At 43.8% G+C, this 23,879-nt stretch overlaps 1 protein-coding gene across 1 annotated transcript; it reads right to left on the minus strand.

Annotated features, from left to right (window-relative positions):
* Nucleotides 1-1,919: 1,919 nt before the first annotated feature.
* Nucleotides 1,920-18,572, minus strand: LOC125516343 (uncharacterized). Its single transcript, XM_087528466.1, has 7 exons — nt 18,362-18,572; nt 18,117-18,272; nt 17,667-18,026; nt 3,912-3,994; nt 3,073-3,762; nt 2,537-2,575; nt 1,920-2,166 (listed from the first exon to the last, which is right to left on the minus strand). The coding sequence occupies exons 1-5, from the start codon at nt 18,492-18,494 to the stop codon at nt 3,094-3,096; spliced, it is 1,401 nt and encodes a 466-aa protein (XP_087384592.1). The 5' UTR covers nt 18,495-18,572; the 3' UTR covers nt 1,920-2,166; nt 2,537-2,575; nt 3,073-3,093.
* Nucleotides 18,573-23,879: the final 5,307 nt, after the last annotated feature.

Here is a 23,879-nt window from a genome sequence, read left to right on the forward strand (position 1 = left end):
GGCGCAAGGATGCTGCAAAAATGAAGCAAGCTCAAGATCACCTTCGTCAAGTCTACGTTTTGGCTGGGGAGCCCGATGCCACTCCCCCGTCGTGAAGTGGCCCTTTTGTCGTGTGAGCGAGCCTGTGTGCTCAATGCCCTGGCCTTTGGCCATGTAACCATCTCGCTCATACTTCTTTTGGCCGTCTGAACCCTTTAGACCTCGTGATTGTATGGCCGGAGCCTCCGTGCTCGTGTATATTGACTATGGTTGTTACGCTGCCTATGATATGGGTTTTATTAATTTAAAGCCGGACGTCCCTGGCATCTTTGTTCTAAAAAAAGTACTCCAAGTAAATGATGCGCCCCGAGCTGGCTGCCCCCGGGTAGCGGGTCTGGGCTGATGTCCGGCCTGGTGGTCCACCTTCTAATCTGCTTCGGCTGACTCGCGGAGTCGGTCCTAAGGTCTTTGTCGACTTCCTGATTTTTTTCTGTCTTTTGTAGACATTGGGGGCACGATTAGTATACCCTCCTATCCTCCGGCCAACTCGCCGAGTCAGGCAGTGGGGTCTTATGAAGGATGGTAGCCCCTTGAGCTGGGCACAGCTAGGTGAAGCCCCCGAGCCGGAGGCGGTGAGATGGAGCTCTCGAGCCGGATGCGATAAGGTGGATCGCTCAAGTAAGACGCGGTGGAGCTCGACAGAGCCCCCAAGCTGGACGTCGTGAGGTGTATCGCTCAAGCGTGAGGCGGAGCCCTTGAGACGGGGCTACAGGCTCTACATTGCCAAATCCAGCAGCTCCAGACCGGGCCAAGGGTCATCCAAAAGGCCCTCCACACTCCAGTCCCGGGAGCTCCACCTGGGCATCGTCTCTAACCAACAGATCGTTGGGCGCCGGCCACAAGGTTCCCTCCCGTGCTACCGCGCCATGGAATATCACCGCACGCCCAGGCACAGGGAAGCACAATTTCTCTAACCATTTTCAACTTGGACTAATTATTTTTATTTTACATTGTAGGCCTCACAGATTTACACGAGAGCCCTCTCAGGAAGAGACGCTCCTAATTTTTGTCAAAATATTATGTGATGTTTATGTATCACCAAGTGGTTGGGTTGCGAATTATTCTACTGAAATAGATCTGCAATTTGTCGCATGAGCCAGGTTGGGAAAATTATCCTCCTAAATTTTTTGTTAGTATGCGAAGTTACAAACAAGTTAACTTTATTGAATTTCCCTCTGTATAGGCATATATTTAATACTTCGTTTCGTAGGATATTCCATATAATTTGTGCTCTCTCTAAAGAATGTAAAAGTCTTAAGCAAGCATAAATCACTAAATGCACAACCTTCGACCACATGTTAGGTAGATTTTAACCTATTTGACTTCCAAATTTACACTTATGAGGGTAATACCAAGACAATATTCATTTTTTACATGTTCATTTACAAATTCATTTACATGTTCCCGCAAAGATCACAATCTTGGAATTTTAGCAATAGAGGCAGCGATCTTACTTGTCTAACAGAGCTATGCAGCTGCTACACTGCTCATTTGTGGGAGCAGTATTGGTCAACTACGACCCTTGGGTGTACCCATAAAATAGAACGACGGTTGCTTTATTACCTCTTAGGTCTTGCAGCTGCCTATTTTCATCTGAATATTTGTTTGTGAGAAAATAAATATTCTGAATAATTGCCTAAACCTATGTTGCTTTGATGGTGTCCATGGTAAGGAATTGCATGAGGTTCTGGCCATGGTTGTTGTTCTTATTCTATATTTTGTGCAAGATAAGAGAATTCTATAAATCTATATTTATCTATTAGGTAAATCACACTAAAACTACATTTATTTTTTATTTATCTGAGACATACGAAAATGTTGTGGAATGAACCAAGATTGTTATATATCCACTGCAATTGAAAAATCGAGACTGAATGATATTTATTTTTGAAATATTTTATTTTGAGAGAAATTTGTAATAACACTCAAGTACTTAACAAAAATCAGCAAAGTAGCCAGCAACAGTATACTATGATCACACAATTTTTCAAACTGGTAATAATCTCTTGCGGGTAGCATCCAGTAAGATTGCATCATTGTCCATCACTAGGTCACCATCTTCAGGTTTAGACTTAACACCAATCTCATTCATGCAAAAACTCTTGGTGCAATCAATTTCTCCCTTAACTGCATAAAAAATAAATTATCAAAATATTCAGAAATTTGGAACACACATACATATTTAACAGTGTAATCTAACATAAATGCTAACAATCAGTAATCTGAATTTCGTACTTCTGTTTTTTACAAGAAACATAATGAATACTAGCTCAGAAGTCGCCTAAATCTTACAGGAAGTTAAATTTTACTTAAGCCCTGAATTCTGAAAAAGTTCAGGCTGCACTGTGAACCTATCATACTCCAGTTGAGGGAGCTATCAGGTTTTAGATTAAGGAGCAGATAATGAAAGCTCTTAATGATTAGTAAAATTGTCGTTCAGCTGTGCTCACTCCCTTTGGTAAAATTTTGTATTAACACAAAGAAATCAAAAACTTACATTTTTGTGATTTGAAGACCCATTAATCCATTTGACTACCTGCATGGTTGTTCAGATAAAACAAAATAATGTTAAAATGTTACATAGATGCACACACATGCTACAGGTGTTAGTAAAAAAATTGCAGCAACGCTCTTGCCAAGGAAAGACACACACGAATGGAGGTGAAGGGAGCCGAGAGAGACATCAAAGCGACAGGGCACGGTGGCAGCAAGGATGATGAGCTCAGATTAGGGTGGCAGAGGGAGCTAACAGTGGGCCTGAGGGTGGCTGATAAACATTGGCCCTCGAGAAGAAATTTGCCCAGTAGCTTCGGTTGAAAATGCACCCCGAATTAAAGGAAATGGATGTGAATGGTCGTTATGTTACTCCCATTGAAACTAAACGGTAAGATGGGACAAATACTACCCCCCCCCCCCCCCCCCCCCCGAGTAGTAAATGGAATGGGGTGCAAGGGTACAGGAAAAATGGTCAAATTTGGAAAGGGACAATGAAACAAAAACATCCATGCAGGAAATATAGAAAACAGTACGTACCTAGTGCTTCATAAGGTTTTCTTATTCCTCCATAGTTAGCCCATGAGTCGTCCTGTCTGTCACTACACCACCTCCACCTGATGTGCCGGCTGTTTCAGAACTAGTGTTGGCCCAGTTTAAAAAACCTCTGTCAAGGTTTTGAGGATGCACTACACTGGCCTGACCAGCAGAAGCATCTGCACGCATTCCATGTTGTACTGGTGGTGCTAGGTTGGATAGCAATGACGCACTTACCATGCTTCCACTTGTTATAACTCCACCACGACCACCATTACCATTACCACAATTATTATCACTAGAATTACCGTGAGGATAACCATAAGATGTATTATTGCCATTACCATAATGCTGACCATAATCATTAGCACTGACAATACCATAATGATGATCATAACCATTTATGTCGCCAATGCCATTACCATGATAATAACCATGACCATAAGCAGCACCTGCGCCAAGATTAGTTGTTTGGTTCCAATTTCCAAGAACGCCATAGTCAACTTGTGATGCACCACCGCTGAGCCAGCTGGTTTGGTTAATATCTCTTGCTCCCTGGGATCTCATATGGATTCTGTAACTCCCCTCACATTCTTGAGATTCCGAATAGTTCTTGGAAGTACTATTAGAATGTGATGGCCTAGAGCTTGGCATGGTTGATAACCCACCAGTACGGTGGTCGCTTCTGTATTTCTGAAATTTCAAATATTGTGAAAACATCAATAAATTGGTGCTTGGTTACAAGGGTACAATTTCTGATAATTTATGTCATGATCATATAAATTGGATCTGATAGTTGGTTTCAGATTGAAGAAACATCGACTAGGTAGTCTAAATCTTACCTGCAGATGGCTACTGACTTGAGCTGTAGTTACATATATGCCATCAATCTCCAAAAATTCTCTTATATTGTTTGGCGTGTCGTCTGTATTAGAAAAGAAACAAATATAACAAGTAGCCATAGCTTAGAAAGATAGAAAAATCACAAACACATGCTTTATTTATTTCAGGTCTATCATACTAAGTTCACCCTAAAAATTCCCTTGACTATCCATGCCAATTGTAAGAAGAAATCATCTAAATGATCAGAGCTAGGAAAATAATGCAAATAAAGCATGCAACGAGTATTACATATGTCAAGGGATCATAGTTTTAAATAGCATGCTATCTCGGGATATAACAACACTATAGCATTTGGTGGGGCACAATTTAGCACTATTTAGCTAATTTGTTGTTATAATAAAATTAAAATATTAAAATATGCAATTGCACATGGAAAACTAAAATACTAAAATTTCAGCAACATACAAGCGTTCATAGAATCACAATATCATTTTGTTTATAATGTGATATAGAGGTAAAAATGCATGTTATGTGTTATCGTATTTATCTATATTTGTCCAAATACAGGCTTAAAATGACAAAGATATAGAATCAATGAATTTGTTATGCATTAATGGACTCGCAGATGATAAGTTATACATGGGGGAAAAAGAAAAACTTTTCGGTTAAAAAATGAATAAATCATGTCAAATATAACATAATTTAGGTTGCACATACAGAGGTAATTAAAGGATAAAAATGTTCTACATGAACTAGACTAATTTCGTATTTGAGTAAACTGATTTTGCCTACGTGTGTTTGTGATAGATATTCTGGAAATGTATAACTAATTAGCTATAATGTTTTTGGACACTCTCTCTCTCTCTCTCTCTCTCTCTCTCTCCTTACAATAGCGTAATCCTCTATAATTCTCTATCAAACATACACAAATGCAACTTTTTTGCTAACTCCATTGTGCCTCCACTACCCCCCTACGTGAACCAACATGCAATTTGTAGTGCTAAAATCAATGCATTGCAATATTGGGGATGGCACCTCTCAAATTCAAGTTGTCTGGCCGGTTGACGCCAGCTTGTCAAATCATTTTAGATGGAGCCACTTATGTGTTTAGGCATGGTCTACAAGGACGAACACATAGGGTGACAAGATTGAAGAGATTGGTTGATTACCACCTTACTTATATTATAAAAACTGTTCGATCTTAAAGATGTATATATTTTTGGGTGAGATGGCATTCAACCATTCTAGTCTTGGTACTCCAGTATGGTATAAATTATGTGTTCACCGCTCATCGCCCAATATCTAGAAGTCGAAGAATAGATATGGAAATCTCGACTCCCATTTCAATGAGGAAAGTAGGATAAGTTGGGAAGTTTCCCAAGTTCACACATGGCAATTCATCTCCATTGTCTACCTAGGTGAGGAGTATGTAGAAACTTTTTATGAACAACTGAACTGGCATAGGCAACACGAGAGGCTTTTTGTGGCCTACATACCATCACATGATTTCCATAACCCATGGTTCAACGTAATGCCTCCTAAAGTACCTCATATGGGAACCTTCAGGGCCGTATCTGAGAATTTGGGGGCCCAGTGCAAAATCAAAGTTCAGGTCCGGTCACTAAGAAAAAATCGTTCGGGAAAGAAGTTTTTTTTTAATTTACCATATACGCAACACAATTTTTCTAAGATCTATGTGGTGCAAAAAATTGTGTAAAATTATGAATTAATATCTACCAATATGTATTTTAGTTGCAACGACCAATCTTTGTGGAACTTTTTCCACAAAATCTTCAAGTTCATCTCCATTGAAGAATTTCAAGCACAATTCCGAAGTGCTACATTTTAAAAATAATTCCCCTCCTTTTCATTTTCTTAAAATGAAAGCACCAAAAATGACTGTGGTCCTTTGGTAGTTGAAGTGATATTGTAGTAACAATTTAGAAAAAAAAATCACATCAACAAGTAGTCCCATCAATGCTGCCATTGAGAAGTCCAAAGGCAAAGAGTGAAAAAGGCATGCGTCTCCCAGAAAGTAATCAAAGGAGAGAAGACCAAAAGACCTGTCCAGATTTATCAAGGAGTAAATACTCTCAATAGCTAGTGCGTTGTGTTCCGGAGTGAATTGGCTAATTTCTTCATGTACAAATGGCTGTAGTGAAAACTAATTTGGGGCCCCATTTTCTTGGGGGGCCCTGTGCAGTTGCACATCCTGCACATGTGCCCCGTACGGGCTTCCGAACCTTCATGATATGTCGAAACCAATGCATAGTTCTTGTTAGATGAATCTACTTGCGATATTAGATGTAGTTCGAAGGTGGAAGCATGGTTGCCATGAGATAGAGGACAAAATTCATAACAATTCTTGCACAATTCTAACCATTTGTGGATCTTGAAGAGGTATCTATTTTAGACGAGAATGTATTGAACTAATGGTGCGTCATGTTTCCACCCAATGGTAGAATTTTGAGTGTTTGTATCTAAACACTCTCTATGAGAAACATGTAGGATAGACATTGGAGACCCTGCTCCCATTGCAATGAAGAAAGTATTATGTATAGGGTAGCTGCCACGGCTCACATCAAGGGTATCACTCGAATTGTTGACTTGGGCAAGGATTGGCACTTTAATAAGTTCTAAAATGGCATGTAAACTAGAACATAAATGACTTCCCAATATAAGTGAACCATGAAATGATATCCCGTGCTCATGCCTTTATCCGATGTAATGCTATTTGCCACCTCTCATGCACAAACTATTGGTGCCATGCTGAAGCCAACAAGTTGAGTACTTTTAGGAAAACCTCCTCATGAGATTTGACATGTCCCAAATGTTGGAACATAGGGGTAAAATGATGGAAGGGAAAGATTTCATATCATTTATGTATACATTCTTATAAAACAGTAGATCTTAACAAGATATCCACTTCTTGTGAATGCTAGTATATTGTTGATAACTCATGGTACCACATACACATGGTATATAACTGAGCTTACTCTAACCAACACTTTCTGTGGAAAAGTTGGACGAAATATAATGAAGCCCCGATGGGCTTGTCAATGAACAAAGTGGTGCAAGCAAGGAAGCTGCCTTTGTTCACTCCAAGGTTGTCACTTGTATTGTCGATATAGGTGACGAAGAGGTCGTAGATGGGCAAAGTTGATACCATTTTAATATCTATTCAAATATATTGTATGGTAAGAGGTGTATATTTTTATTTATATGTTATATCTATATTATTAGTACTGCATTGTACCACCCAAATATGGTAGGAAGTTCGTATTCATTACATAGTGACTACCTCGGCAAGGTGGGGGCATATAGTAGAGGTTTGATAGATACTTGTCAATGAAGAAAGCTAGGATAATCAAGTTAGGTACCCAAAGAATACCCCAAGTGTGTCATTGCAATTGTCGTTGTAGGTCGTAGACACTTTCATAAGTTACCAATGTAGTGTAGCCTTGGTAACATTAGTGGCTTCATTATATTTTAAGACCATTGGATTGAATACTCGGATATTTTAGTCTTTTATTTGATTTAACTTGCTCATTGTCTCCCATGTGCGAGCCTCCTTGTCGAAGCTAGTGACTTGAATGTTTTAAGAGAAGCGAATTATCTATTTATTCATGGTTTGACCATGGGAATGTAGATGAAGTGTGATAGACGGAGAAATTTGGTAGCAAATCTTCTGCTATTCCAACTGATGGTGAAGTTGTAATAAGTGTATATTATTAGTTCTGAATGTAGTCGGTAGTAGTACAATGGAAGTGCATTCACCTGACAAAATTTTCCATGAGAAAGGCACATGGTAGAGATTGGATTATTAAATTCCGTTGCAATGAACATACTAGTACAAGACTGGGATGTTGTGTAGGTTTTCCCCGAGGAGATCAAGACAATATTGACTTAGGCGAGTATAGTATCACAGGAACTTGTAGAAGCTACGGAACATGAGTAATTAACCATCACACCCTAGTAATATCTCGAGATATATGAGCTTAAACTTTTATGATATAATGTACTACAAGATTTCCTCGATGTACTGACACATGTTGACTATCAGGCATGAACCATTTGGGGCCATGCTGATTATAACACATCGAATACTTTTGGAGGAAGCTACTTGTGTTGGTAGAATGGGTCTCCCAGTGTGGATATATGGGCAACTAGATTAAGGTTCAAAGTTCATATATAACGGTAGTGTACTCCAACTGAAGGTGTGTCCTTAAGATATATCTATTTTAGGTGAGAATGTACTATACTTCTGGTACCTTATCATACCATCCAAAGTATGGTCAAAAATTATGTGTGTTTTCAAATGATGGGTCCATGCTGAATAAAATATATTGAATTCTTTGAAACTAAATTATTTGTATAGAAATGATCTAAAAGTCGAATCACATGGGCTACAAGACTTTCGGAAGAGTATTCGTAACAATGGTACATCTATGAATCCAAGAGAAATCTTGAAGCGATATCTAATTTAGGTATTGAAAGATGGTACCTCGTGGCACCACCGAAAGGTGGTAAGAAAACTCAGTTAACTGTTAACAAACTAATAGTTGCCAACAAAAGTAGAGAGTCAAACACAACACGTCTGCCACTATATAGAGTTTCCCATGTATGTTCATATACTCCTTATGTGTGTGAGCCAAACTCAACCGTACCACCTTAGAATTAATAACCACCTTTGAGGTGTGCTCATGGAGCTAGACCTTCCCACTCTTGCCAAGGCTCCACCATGGCATGGTTCATTGCTGCTCACACATGAACTTGTGCTACTCATGATACTAATGGGCATGGGTCCAAGTGGAAGGAACACCCACCCCAAGCATTGACATTGGTCTTCGTGCTCACTGATATAGTAATATTGGGGTCTTCATGTTCAAATTTATTGTTCCTATATTGCCTTCAAGAACATATTTTTGTTGTTGTGCAATCTTAAGACTATCCAATGGTGATATTCATTGCATTGTGATGAGCTTCTTGTTCTAGGTATGGTCTCTTGCATCATCTTTGATCTTCGATCTTCGATGATACATGTGAAACACCTCCCTACACTGCATGTGATTGTTCTTGTGGTGGTGGCTGCCATGTCCATCGTCTAGGCAATCCTTTATCATGTACAACCTCAGCCCTCCTTAATTAGACATTTGTAAAGTTGTAACATTTGCATGCTTTTATTATGAGATTTTTTTACCATACCCCGTACTAGTAGGGAACTGAGTGGTACACATATAATTCCATCGTTGATTTATTAGGGAGTTGTAATAAGTGTATATTACTTGTTCCGCATGTACTAGATTAATAGTATAGTGGAAGTGCATTCACCCCAAAAAGTTTTCCATGGCAAGGTCAAATGATAGAGACTGGATTATTAAATTCCATTGCAATGAAGAAAGTAGCACAAGACTAGGATATTGCATAGGCTTGCCCTGAGGAGATCAGGCCAATATTGACTTAGGCGAGTACAAGGTCATAGGAACATTTAGAAGCTGTGGAACATGAGTAATTAACCATCACCCCCGCAAAAAAAGCGAGTAATTAACCATCACCCGCACTAGTAATATCTTGAGATATACGAACTTAAATATTTACGACATAATGTAGTATAGGTTTTCCTTGATGTACTAACAAATGTTGACTCTCATGTACGAACCATTTGGGGTCATGCTTATTGTATCACATCGAATACTTTTAGAGGAAGCTATTTGTGTTGGTACAATAGGTCCCCGAGCATGGATATATGGGCAACTGCGTTAAGGGTAAAAGTTCATATACAGTAATAGTGTACTCCATCAGAAGGCGTATCCTTAAGAGGTATCTATTTTAGGTGAGAATGTACTATACTTCTAGTACCCTATTGTACCATCCAAAATATGGTAGAAAATTGTGTTTGTTTTGAAATGATGGGTCCATGATGAATCAAATGTATTGAATCCTTTGAAACTAAATTATGTGCATAGAAATGGTTTAAAAGTGGAATCATATGGGCTGCAAGACTTTGGGAGAAGTATTCATAAAAATGGTACATCTATGAATCGAAGATGGGTCTTAAAGAGATATCTGCTTTAGGTATTGGAAGCTGGTACGTCATGGCACCACCCAAAGGTGGTAATAAAAATCATGTTAGCTGTTAACAACTAATAGTCTCCCAAGAAAAGTATAGAAAGTTAAACTCAAAACGCCTGCCACTATATAAAATTTCGAATGTCCCTTCATATACTCCTTATGTGTGTGTGCCAAACTCAATGGAACCACCATAGAATCAATAACCTCCTTTGAGGTGTGCTCATGGAGCTACACCTTCCCACTCATGCCCAGGTTCCACTATGGCATGGTTCTTTGTTGCTCACACATGAGCTTGTTCTACCCGTGATACTAATGGCATGGTTCCCAAACATTGACATTGGTCTTTGTGCTCGTTGTTGTAGTAATATTGTGGGGCAGTACCACAGGGTGTCGTCATTTTCAAATTTCTTGCTCCTAATTTGTCTTTAAGAACATCTTTTTGTTGTTGTGCAAGCTCAAGTCTATACGACGGCAATATTCCTTCCATTGTACTGAGTTTCATGTTCTAGGTGTGGGCTCTTGCTTCATTTTTTATCTTTGATATTCCTTGCATGTGAAATAACTCCCTTCACTACATGTGATTGTTCTTGTGGTGATGGTTGCCATGTTCACCATCTAGGTAGTCTTTTTCCATGTACAACCTCCACCCTCCTTAATTTTATCAATTTGTAAAGTTATAACATCTACATGCTTTTATTATGAGTTTTTTTACCATCCCCCTACCGCTAGGGGAATAGAGCGGTACACATCTAATCTCACCATTGATTTATTAGGAAAATCTACAACTTCCCTATTTTTCATAGCAAACAAATTTCTTCTTTTGGAAAGGCCTAATGAGAAATTTCAGCCCATAATGTACATACATGGAAAAAACCTCAATCTCCTCTTTTCATCATCCTTGTGCTAGTTTGCTCTATCCATCTAGCTCCCACCGTGCTCACCTAGTCGCCATTCCCACCGCGGTGTCGCACGTCTGCGATCCCGTTGAGGCCATAGGCTGGCACAACCATGACCTCACGACCATGTTGCACGTTCATGACCTTGTTATCTGTTAAGGGTTCAATTATCTAAGCTCCAGTTGTATTATTGCAACGTAGATAATGTGTGGCATTCAAAATTTTCTCCTGGTGACAGCTACCACAACTACCAAGCCATCAATGAATTTCAAGCCTTCATTAATATACAACTAAAATTTTGGATGTGAATTGAGCATAGCCAATCTACAAAGGGGAACAGTAAAATTTCTAATGTACAAATTCTCCAGCAATTCGATCTTATGCTTAGTAACAAGTAAATGGATGAATCTAGCTCATGATCCTAGACATCATCAGTGAGCTTGTCACTTGTTATGTTGATGCATGTGTAGCAGGTCCTTGGTAGCAGCCATGTAGCACCTCCACTGAAATCAGCACACAAGAGGCCATTGGTAACCCGAAGTGAGTTGGCCTCCAAGAGTGGTGATGGCACTGTGAACCACGTCATGGCGGTCATGACTCCCTTAGCACATGTCGCCTACATCATGCCCATGTGTCATTGCGGGGATGAGATACTTTCTATGTAGCTTCCTCCTTGATGACGAAAAGTTTCTCATCTACGAAAATGAGGTAGCCCGTTACCAAAAATGAAGAAGTAGAATTGGTGTGTCACCTTGATTAGTTAGCAGGCCAAAAACTTGATCTTCCCAAACTGCCCTCAAATCACATATATTGCTTGCAACAAACAAGTAACGCACCCTCTCCTTGTAACCCAATTCCACAAATATACATCACATTTGGCAGTTTGATCTCCATGATTGGATGGCATATTCATTACAGGGTACCATGAGCATTGTACTATAAGGTCATAACCTATGTATCTTGACTAGTGACCTCGTAAAAGAGATGTCAAGGGTGTAGTGTTGTAATGCTTTGAAGTAATGTATTCAGATTGAAATCCTTTCTCCATGGTGATCTTCTTGAAAAAACTAGACTCTTGTGGCTTGCAAGAAGAGATGACTAACACATAGACATGCCTTATTTGAGAATTAGAGTAGTTCGTATAAATAATTGAACTTCTAATCAAATAGAAGATATTCAATAAGAGTTTTATTTGAAAGGTCGTGAGGGGGAAAGCCGAAATGAACATTTTCATTAGTCGTAATCATGGCAGAACATCAGAGCTATAGGGTTTTAGGATGCTGACAAGCGAGCAGGTGCCAGGGCAATGAACGGTGCACTAGGGCAAGGAAGCGAAGCACTGCACCCAAAATTCTTAGATCATACGCAAGCATCACCACAGACACAACAGGACATCGGTGGCGATGTTGCACACAACAATAGAGAGGGGAGCAAGCTAGTCGCGGAACACCTTGGCGTTTCGGCTCACCCAAATATTCTAGAGGATTGCGAGGCAGACTATGGAGTATACGACAGGGTGATCCGAGAGGTCAAGGGTGCTGACGAGGCGCACTACCTCCACTGTGGTGGCAATAGGGATGGCCAGCGGCCAATGGGTATGAATGCATGCCTTGAGCAGGTGCTTCAGGGTTTCTTCACCACTTCAAAAGACATATGTTGCATTGGAAATGATTTTGCCGTGGTGGAGATGAGAAGTCGCTGATAATGGAAAAACCAACGGAAGAATTTACATTTCTAGGGGCGTACCTGTGCTTAACTGATACACATCATGTGCTGTGAATGGGGCACTGGAGGGGCATATGACGCAGCGGTCCGACACCCTAGGCGAGAGTGACATCTTCCCCAACTCGGCATGCAAGCTGCCAAGCTCGGCGCGCATGGCTGTGGAAAAAATGGGCAGCAATTGGTCTTCAATACACATGAGGATAGCCACAATGCATGCTTTTGGGGGATAGGGTGCAAGAAGTGAACAGGGAAACGAGCCTCCAAAGTATCCTCAGCACACCATAAGTCACTCTAGAAAGCCATGCGCTTCGCATCTCCAACTATATAGATGGTTTAGTCACGAGAACGTGGCAGCAACACCAGTAACGCATTACAGGTAGAAGTGTCCATGTGATTGGATTCGCCTAGATCACGTGAGTCCAACCACCTATAGTGCTCCCTGAACCATACATGCCACATCATGGAACGCGAGGCATGAATGAGGGCGAGGAGTTTCATGAGAAGGCGGGCATTCTGTAGATGTAGGTCACACACGCCCAGCCTGCCACGCTGGCAAGGGTCGTGGATTTCCGTCGAGATGACATTGCACTTGGCACAAGGTACACCAGTGTCATTTTACTAGAACATGGACTGGTATCACTTCACGAAGGTGGCAAGCAAGCCCTTGACAAGCTACATCGACTGCATGATGTAGGTGGGTAGGGTGGTGAGGATGGCGTCGACAAGATTACCCTTGTCAACCAAGGAGAGCGGTGTGCCATACAACCAAGTGAGCCATTTGTCTACACGGACACTGAGAGGGCCAAGGTCGATGATCCGGAGCTTGAGGGAAGTGGGCGGAAGACCAAGTCTATTGCAGGAAGCTAAAAACCGGACAACCAAAGACAAAAAGCTAGTTGTTCGGAAATTTCCGATGCAGCGTTGAGAGGAACGAACATGCAATTATCAAAGTTGAGGGTGAGGCCAGTGATTTCCGTGAAGATGTATTTCACATATTGCAACACTGGGCATGCCACCAAATGGGACGAGGGGGTGGAGGTGGCCGTTGTTGGCACCAATGGTGAGAAAGAGGCACTTGAGAACATACACAACTAGGATGAAGAGGTAGGGGACACGTGATCCCTTGATGAATACCTTTTCAGTAGGCGATCCAATTGCCCGGGACACCATTTGAGGACGACTGTGGACCGGCTCAATCTGTTGAGGTCCTAAACCCACCATCGCCAGCAGGAAGGGTGACCAGGTGCCACCCAGGAAATGGAACTGGGCACTTTTTTGAAGTGAATCTTGAGCACCACTTCCAGCGCACCATGCTTCTGGAAGTATTGGGCGATCTCTGCTGTGAGGATGAAATTTTCAAACATTCCACGTCTACCCAGAAAGCATGTCTGCTTAAAATGCACAAGGAAAGAGATGAGAGGCTCCCAGTGAGACATCATGACTCACGGCGACGTCTTCGAGGGCGGCATTGAAACAAAATGTGACAAAAAATTTCCAGAGAGGTGGGAGCATCCACCTTGCGTAGGAGGGCAATGAAGGATATGTTGATGCCGGATAATAAGCCTCATGATTGTGGAACCATTTTGCGAGGGTGATAACATCGGGGACAAAGAACCCCTATGCATGCTTGAGAAAAATTGAACCAAACACGTAAGGCCTCGCGTAGTCATAGGCCGGCCTTGAGCTTGGAGGCAGAGAGCAGATACATGAGCAACGCCGCCTAGAAGGCATCAAAGAGAGTGTCTGCCATGAAGAGCAGGGGGGTTATGAAGGGTGCATGTCGTGTCATGATGGGCGCGGTGCTTGACTCCGTTACGATCGAGGAAGGCAGTCTGATTTTTGTGGAATAAAGCTGACACATGGGCATTAAGAAGTTTGATTTCTCATCCCCAAACTTGCAAAAATAGATCTTGCTCCTCTACCACCAAAAATCCACAGAGCGGTGTTCATGGAGGGCAAGGGAGTGTTGCACGAGGGAGAGCGCAAGAGCAACTTAGGGTCAGAGAGAGCATGTCTCTCCTCCAGGCGGTCAAGGAAAAGGGCCTTGATGTGTCAGTTCTTCATGATGACATCGAGGTAAGAAAATTGGTCCGCTGCAGGTCATGGACTCTGCCAAAGTGGCTGTAGTGGCAGCAGAGACAACCACGTTGAAACACAAGGGACCCAGCTTATTATTCACTGAACCTGAAGATGGTAGCACATGGAACCACCATAGTAGTGGTGGGGATCATAGGGATGTGGCCGAAGGCAAGGGGCGGAATGGAGGTGATGGCAGAGTTTGGCTTGATCGAGCACCAATCGTTGTTTACAAGGAACATATCCATCTTCACGAGTAGGGGGCGGGGGGCTACTGATTTCACCAAGTTTTGAGGCAGACGAACAAAGGTAGCTTGACTAGAGCAGTGGTGTTGATCTAATCATTGAAGTGAGGGCGTCGGTGGCCATTGAAGTTGTCATTTTTCTGCACTATAGGGTCGCAGACGAAGTTAAAATTGCCCACCAGGGCCCACGGGTTGCCAATGGCGTTGACCATAGCGGCAATATTCTCCAAAACACTTATCTCTCCCAAATTGGTGTGAGGTAAATCAGTGTGAGGTAAGCCAATCTAGAATTTCGGTGCACTGATACGCAACGGGAGGTTGCGGTGATCAAAGAAGGGGGGAGCCAAAGCATGGCCAGGACGTCAAAACCAGATGGGCCAACGAGGGAGAGAAGATGCTCCTGGACGAACCCCTGGAAGGGAGGTACCGACTGGGCCATTAAGCATAGGTTGGTGGTCAAACAATCGGACATGGACAACCAAGGAGGACAGGAATGGGCGGTGAAGCCTAAGCGAGTGGATTAGGGATGTGGCAAGGGCCCCGGGAGCAAGGGAAGCGCTGAGAGAGAGCACATGCGGCCCAAGGGGGGGGGGGGGGGGGGGGGGGGGGTGGGCCGGCAGGAAAGGGACGACGAGGTGTTACAACCCAAGTCGAGAGAACTACCTAACAGAGCCATCATCTCCTCCAATGAAACATATCTCATCGATTCAGTATGAGTTACCATGCTGCGACTACTAATGAAATAATTATGGTCATCCAACCAAGCTTGAATATATTCAAGCCTACAATCCCATACTACTCATATGGATCACCAGGGCCTGGCCCATAGGTATGCGGACTATGCAGCCCGCATTTTGGGCCCCCAAAATTATTATACATGCCTAGTATTTTTCAAAAGAAAAAATTGTTTCAGAGCACTAGCCACTAGGCCTCACATGGCGCTGACCGCTAGCGCTCCGCGTGAGTCGAGGCATGGATCCAGGCTGCTGCTCGATCATTCACGATTGGAAAGACGGAAACGGGATGTGGGTCCCTAAAAAAGAAACGGGATCGTGGACTCGATCGATTGCAAAAGCCAAAAGGCAAAACCGCAAAAGCAGTCACGATGGCGTCGTTAGGGCATCTCCAGCCGCGCCCCCAACAGGTCCTTTTCAAGCGATTTTACCGCGCCGGCGCCAAAAAAAGCCCCAGTCGTGCCTCCAGAAACTCGTTTTTCACCGACTCGGGCCAAAACTGGTGCCGGCGGATCCAGGCCGAACCCGACGCCCTGGGGGGCGCTTGGGGAGCCGGCACAAGCGAAAAAGGCGCGTGGGCACGTCCTGGAGGCGACCCGAGGGCCTTTTCCCGCCGTTTCTTGACGCTTTTCCCTCGCATCTCTCCCGCTCGCTCGCCTTCCTCCCGCCATTCTCCCCCTTTCTCCCGCCAAACCCCCTCCCGCTCGCCTTCCAGTTGCCGCCATGCCGCCGAAGAAGTACGCCATGCCGCGCGCGGTGGCAAACGCAACTGGCGGTGTGGTCCAGCCGAAGCAGAGGAAGCCGAGGGCGCCGCCATCGAAGCCACCGGGCCTGTCGAACACCGAGTGAAGGGTGGAAGTTCAGCGGCGCGAAGCAGTCACCGCCGATAACGCCGACGACGCCCACGACCACACGGACGCCAAGCCCGAACGACGCCTCTACGTCGCCGCCCAGCAGTGCCGAAGCCGCGCTGACACAACCCAGCACCGAAGCAGCTCCGACACCGCCGAGCCCGCGCACGCCGACTCCGTCAACGCCTGGAGCCAACCCCGCCGAGTGAATCATTACGCACGCGAACTTGCGGCGGCGGCGCTCTGTTTTTTGTAACGCTAGACTACGTCCGATCGCCGGATTTGCGGCGCCTTTTGAGAGCGGGAACGACCAAGTTTAAATTTCCTGCATCCTGAGGCCAGCGCGTGGGGGCGTGACTAGGCGCTAGGTCGCCCCCAGGGGCCGAACTAGCGCCGGCACGCCCCCAGGCCGCTCTATTTAGGCGCTCTGGGGGACCGAACGGCTGGAGATGCCCTTATAGCCTGCGTACAGGAAATGGGATCGCCGCCTTCGTCTCGTCGGATGGATCGGCAAGAAATTCAGGCCGCTGCGCTGTTGACTTCCTGCATGCAACTTCCAGAATCATCACCTCGTCGGATCGATCAGCGACCGACTCCAGGTGCTTCATGCTTTCATCCTTCGGGTGCTTCACAACTTCAAAACAGATAGTCTGCTGCTAGCGAGATATATATATACACTCTAGTTGCTCCTTAGTTTGTTTTTTCTAGTAAGATAGGGCCCTTTTTTTGGTTTCGCATAGGGCCCCTTAGTTTCACATAGGGCCCCGGAATTTGCCGGCCCGGCCCTGTGCATCACATACATAGAAGCTGTCTTTTTTATATACAGCTTGCTCAAAAGAGAGCACTCTCAATAACGAGCTACTGGTGATTATCACCGGTCCCTACCCCGAGAGAGACCACTCAATAGAGTTAACAGATCGTAGAAAAGAGTTGACACGCATGTCTATCTAGTATTACATTAAAACAAAGGTGCAGATGCTTGCATATGCAGCTTATAGTACTACTAAAACATATAGTGAGCACTCATTAAAAATAGACTATGTAGCATGCTCCATTTATTAATAACAAAACAGCTAAGCATGGAGAAATAAAAAAGGTCCACAGGTAGGTATCATGTATTTGACCATGCATGCATTTCGTATGTATCTCACGCACCTCCTGTTGTCTTTAGCTGGGTGACTGCATTGACGAACAATTCGTGCATCTCTGCAGTCCACTCGAGCTTTTTCTTCTTTGTGGTCCCTAGCTGCAGTCCGCCTTCGGAGGCCCCCTTGCCCTTGTTGGAATCGTTCACTCCTTGCCCTCTCTTCCTCTGCGAGTCATCCAGATGAACACCCAGACTGTGGTGAGGGTTAGCGTTTGTCGTGGCAGCGGCGGCGGCATTGAGCCTCCATCGCACAAGGTGCTGCCAGAGGAAGTATATCTGCGTGTCGTGTAGGGGCTTCTCCAGCAAGTAGCAAGCGCCCCCCTGATTTCCCCTTATTCTCGTCTCCATGCTCTCTTCGCCCGAGAACACTGCACAAAAGTGTGCCAGCACATCTATCAGATCTACACCTACAAACAAGGTAGAACATGGAGATATGTGTGACATGTTCGAGGGCTCACTGAGTACGACTGGGTAACGTTTCCCGAGACGCTTGAGGAGGCCCAAGCCGTCCATCCCTCGCCCCCGGGTCTGCACGACCGTCATGATGAAGTCGGTCCTGTTCGGGTTCTTCTCCACCTCCCTCACCGCATCTGCTGGTGACGGCTTGGCCGTCACTGCACGGATCGTGGTGGCCGTCGGTCAGGAAACGAAGACCAAACTGTGGCCAAGAGATGCAAGATGGACGGACCGGACGATGACGTACCTTCGTAGCCGCAGCGCCGAAGCATCTGCGTCAAGGAATGGAGGTAGATGGGGTCGTCGTCCACGGCAAGGACCTTCAACCCCTCCGTCTCCATCAATTCGTCGGTGGCCATGTCCTGGTCGCCGTTCGCCATTGCCGCCGCGTGCTCGTCAGCGCGGAGCGTGCTGTGGCCTAGAGAGTGAGGAGCGTTGTGAGAGTTCTGAGCAAGCTCTCGCCTAGAGAAGTAGAGAGTTCAGAGCGTGGTGAGAGACGAGGGTGTCCAATCAAGCAGACACGTGTACGCTCTACCACTCATCTGCATTGGTACCTGCCACTGCCAGCACGAAGAGACAAAACTTTACAGCAGCACCAGCATGAAGAGACAAAACCTTACAGCAGCACCATGAATACAAGCTAGCATGCACAGCCGTTACAGTCAAACACGTAAAGCATGCAACCAACGATCTGTATTAGTAATTATTATTACATAATTAAAACAAAAGCAAAAAAAGGCCAGGCGGTGCATCCACAAACACTAAAATATCTACACTATTGATTTTTTTTGTATTAATCAGCCAAGATTTTTAAGAGATTCAAAACCTACATTAACCATGGTCTGGATACGTGCCTTGGGCATACCCCGTCATTTCTTCAAAAATGTGTTGCATCTCCAATGAAAATTGTTCCATGCCAGAGGAGAAGACCACATGGTCTCCTTTGAGCGGGAGAAGTCCGATGTGTGTGCTACAGGACCCATGTTTTGTGATCGAGATCACAGGAAGCATGTCCAGTCTTGCGGATGATAGATGTACCACTAGAGGCTAGAACCAGTGATGTGGGCACGAATTTTAAGCGTAAAGCACCCAACCGTCTGTACTACTAATATTCTTACATTATTAAAACAAAAGCAAAAGAAGCCACATGGCGCATCTACATATAGTAAAATATCTATATTATTAAATAATTGTATTAGTCAGCCAAGATTAAAAAGAAAGAAAATTCCTTGCTATACCCCCCCCCAAATTTTTTTTTTTTGAAAAACCAAGATTGTATTGTCCCGTCCTTACTTCCAAAATGTGCCGCAACTCCAACCAAACAGGTGCCATGTGAGAGTAGAAGACCACGGGAATCCTTCAATCCAGAGAAGTCCAATGTGCTTGTGCTACATGACCCACGTTTCATGACCGATATCGCACAAAGCATGTCCGGTCTTGCGGATGATAGACCCCCAGAGGCAGGAACCTAGTGATATACGCAGGAAACGGTGAGAAGTAACAATATCTTTGAGAAGGAAGCACTTTAAGCGCATAGCACCCAACCATATGTATTAGTATTATTTTACATAATATAACAAAAGCAAAAGAAGCTACATGATACCACATGCACTAAAATATCCACATGCCAAGATTTAAAAGAAACGAAAGCTACATTAACCATGGTCCATGCCTAAAAGCAATCAATTATTCATTGGATGGTAAAAAATGCCCCCCCCCCCCCAAGACAGATAGAGAGACAAACACATCTTATTTTTTTTACTTATAAATTGGCCATGATGTAAACCGCCTTGTATCTCTATACTACAGGTAATGCAATGCAGTTTCTAGCTCCTTCCATGCCCTTTTTAAGAAAATAATTCATTTGTATGAGACTATAGTGGGTAAAATTTGTGGTGTCGTGTTCGAACTAGTAGTGTCTGTACTGCTATATAGTGTGTCAATAACTTCAAATATTAAGTTGTTGGATATGCTCCATCCAATGGTCGAAAGATGGCAAACTGAAGCATTATAATCTGTTGAATAAAGTTTTCTACTCATAGGATTCTGCCACCTTGCCTTCTAACTGAACCCCTAACTCATCATCTCATGTATTCTAGAAGCATCTTTTCACATGCTTATCTGATTCTGTAATAAAAAAGAGATGGAGAACATTCTAAGAGGGGTAAGAACCAAGTTGGATCGTGTCCGATATGATTCTAGGAAAGGAAATAAGTATTGAAATGTATTGCTTTCATGCTTTTATATATATAAATGACGTGCTTTGCACATTCAATTTACTAGTAGTACTAGAAGCGCACTAGTTGACACGTTCATCTATTTGACAAAACAACCTACAGGCTTGGTCCTGCCTCGTGATTGGTGCCGAGACGAATTGTTATGTGAAATTTCTAACAACCAATAATATGAATTTCTCTTATGTTCTTATTCTTTTTTATATGTTGGGAGTTGTTTTCAAATTCAGTTTTTTAGAACTTTTAAAATTCGTCGTGGGATTTGGGCGAGTTGCACAATTCTATTTGTTGGGCTTGTTTCTTTCCTTGCTCATGGGCCAATTCTGTATCAGTATGGTGTTCTCATTTGTGGCCCAATTTTTTTAATTGTTCTGTTGTTTCTTTCATCTTCAACCCATGAAAATGAGCTCACATGGCCCATGGCCACGACTCTGACCATTTTATTTGCCTGCCGTTGGCCGCAGCGTCGTCCAGCGAGCCCACAGTCATCATCATCAGGGGTGTCGACTAGCTTCTACTGCTGAGCTACACCCCCTCGTCCCCGTACACCATGAGAGCTCCTCATTATTCTACACCTCCTGCCCTTATCGCCATTGCCGACAGACGTGGATAGCTTCTTCCACCTGAGCAGCTGCTGCAGCCGCGCGCATGATGTCCCGGATATTCCTGTTCGCCTGGGCGGTCACACATACAGCCTTACCTTACAGATTGCGACTTGCCTCTCGGTGTGAGCTGCAGCAGCATGCTCACGGTGAGTTTTTTTTTTAGCATTTAGGTGTTTTCATTACTTTTAGCCGTTATTATGAGAGGCGAAGGGAATCTGGCAGGACCAAGCCGCTAAAATCTGGAGCATGTGCCAAACTCTAAACTAGGTCCACCTCACAAAAGAATATGCATTGTTTTTTTTTGTCGCTTAGCAAATACGTTGTGTAAACAAGATGTCCTATTCAGAACCAGCACCAGAAGAATATGCGGTCTATTCTTTGCAGCAATGGATCAATTGGCGATCGCCATAACCTATTTTTGGGTGGATAAAGAAGAACGTGTGTCCATTGGTGCACTGATAGAGGTGCTTTGATGGTAGAACAAGTCATCGTTCACGCATATGATCCAGGGAGGCATCAAACTAACAGTTGCACAGCCTCCGATGCGGCAATTTTTGTTCCCCACGTAACACTGGGGTGTCGAGCAAATTTTTATATTTTGAGGGGTGTTGATCAAATGCCCCCCCCCCCCCCCCCCCCCGGGATCTAGTGTTGTTTTCCCTTCCGGTTTTGGCAATGGTTCAGAATGGTTCTTTCCTTTTTATTCTTCTCCTTTTATGTGTATTTTTCTGCCAGATTTCTTTCCCTTTTTTCAGTTTTCTTTTCACTTTCTATTTTATATGTTTATATTTTGAATTTTTATTCGAATTCATGATTTGTTTTGAAAATTAGTTCACTTTGTTAAATTGATGACCATTTTCACATCAGTGAACACTTTAATTCTTGAACAATTTTAAAATTTCAGAGACTTTTTAAATTTATAATCTTTTTTATTTCGAAAAAAATCCTACACATTTTTTAATTTCTTAACCATTTTGAGAAAATACGTGAACATCTTTCAGAATTGCCTAGAAAATTGTAATTCTAGAACATTTTATATAAGTGATAATATAGAAAGTAATTATTTTTCATTTTCCAACTTTTCGAAAGTAATTTCGATAAAAGATAAAAACTTACTCACGTCCCACGCAGACCGGCGTTTGGTCCGCTACGTACTGGCTGCATAAACCGAAACAATGCATATGAGAACAAAGAGATGAGAGCTAAGCATTTCCAAGTTGTTGGTGTTTTTTGACGGGTAACTAGGGACTTTATTAAGCAGTAATCAACATCGGAATACAAATAATGTCTGGTACTGTCCCTATCCAAATGTGGCAGCCTACAGCAAGAGAAGATGCCGCTTTCGCCAGTGCATGGGCTTCGAAATTATTTTCTCTATGTTCAAACTTGAACTTGACATGGTGGAAATCCCTTCTCCTCTCCGATATTTCATGTAACACCGATGAATAGTGTGTCGCCGATGCTGTTTCTATCCTGTTCACCACTTCTAGACAATCGGAAGCAATCAGCAAGCGGGTTAGATTTAGGTCCGTAGCCAAAGCTAGAGCTTCATTGCATGCGTGTGCCTCCAAAGCAACTGCATCGTTCAAACCGTCGAAGACCAGTGCCGAAGCCCTCGGGAAAAGACCTTCCTTGTCTCTGCATATCACCGCTGCTTCCCCAACATGGCCATGCCTCGATATTCCCCCATCCACATTGAATTTTGCTTCGTCTTCCTCCAGTGGAAGCCATGCTTTGTTCCGAGGCCGGGTCCCGACAGCTGACATAGCGATCGGGTCTTCCCACTTCACTGCAATCTCTAGGTCCTGAAGATACCTCGTGATAAAACACCATGTAGACAACGGGCTCTGAAATTCGTTGTCATGGATTGCTTTCCTTCGCGCCCACCATATAGCCCACATAGTGATCAAAACTTTTGCAAGCTCATGTTCATTTATTGTTTCAAACAACCAGAATAACCACAGCCTGGGATCCGGTGATCTATTAGAAATGACATGTTCCAGTACCTCCTCTTCACCAAGTGCCCACACACAGCGGGCCATACGGCAGTCAAACAAAGAGTGGCACCAAGTGTCTTCCTGTGCATTACATAAAGTGAAGGCCACTGTATCTACCATCTTTCGGTGATGTCGAGTAACCCTAGTTGGCAATGAGGTATGTGCGAGGCGCCAGACAAAAACCCTGACCTTCGAAGGCTTCCTCGCCTTCCAGAGGCGGGACCAATCCCTTTTGGCCGAGGCCTGATCGGATGTGCTTGTGCCATACTCTATCCAATCCTCCCGCTGATACTTTATACCCGTTAACATCCTGTACGCTGATTTGACCGAGAAGATGCCTCGCCTGTCATAGTGCCACACATAAAAGTCATCTTGCAGCCTTGAGCTCAACGGGATATTCAGAATAGCATCCACATCAGGGCCGACAAAATGTTCGACGAGCATCTGCTTGTTCCACATCCTCGTGACCGAGTCGATCAACTCCGAGACCTGTTGTGGTGGATCAGCCCTCAAGGCACACAAAGGCCGCAACTTATAGTCACGTGGTACCCAGTTATCGCTCCAGATGTCAGTATCCGACCTGTCCCCACTCTTTTGATAATTCCGAGTGCTAGGATCTCCTTACCCTCCATAATAGAGTGCCAAACCTGAAAGGGATGATTACCTAATGAAGCCTCAAGGATGATGCATTGTGGGTAGTAATGTGCCTTGAGCACCCTCGCGCTAAGAGAATCGGGTTCCTATAGAAGGCGCCAAGCTTGTCGGGCCAGCAAAGCTAGGTTAAAAAGTTCAATATCTCTAAAACCCATTCCTCCCATGAATTTAGGCTTGCACATAGTATTCCAAGACATCCAAGCCGTTTTCCTTTCTCCCCTTTTGCTGCCCCACCAAAACTTCCTGAGTAGACCATTAATTTGCTCACACAAACC

The sequence above is a fragment of the Triticum urartu genome, chromosome 6A (assembly GCF_056163025.1).
Source record: "Triticum urartu cultivar PI428250 chromosome 6A, HENAU_Tu73, whole genome shotgun sequence".
NCBI classification, from domain to species: Eukaryota; Viridiplantae; Streptophyta; class Magnoliopsida; order Poales; family Poaceae; genus Triticum; species Triticum urartu.

What these genes read in the sequence shown, in the direction of transcription:
- LOC125516343 (XM_087528466.1), bottom strand. Translation starts at nt 18,494, where the DNA reads ATGGCGAACGGCGACCAGGACATGGCCACCGACGAATTGATGGAGACG. An exon ending in TCGGCGCTGCGGCTACGAAG is followed by an intron (nt 18,273 to 18,361) that starts GTACGTCATCGT and finishes CGATCCGTGCAG; the next exon opens with TGACGGCCAAGCCGTCACCA. An exon ending in AAGTCAGTAGCCATCTGCAG is followed by an intron (nt 3,763 to 3,911) that starts GTAAGATTTAGA and finishes TTGAAATTTCAG; the next exon opens with AAATACAGAAGCGACCACCG.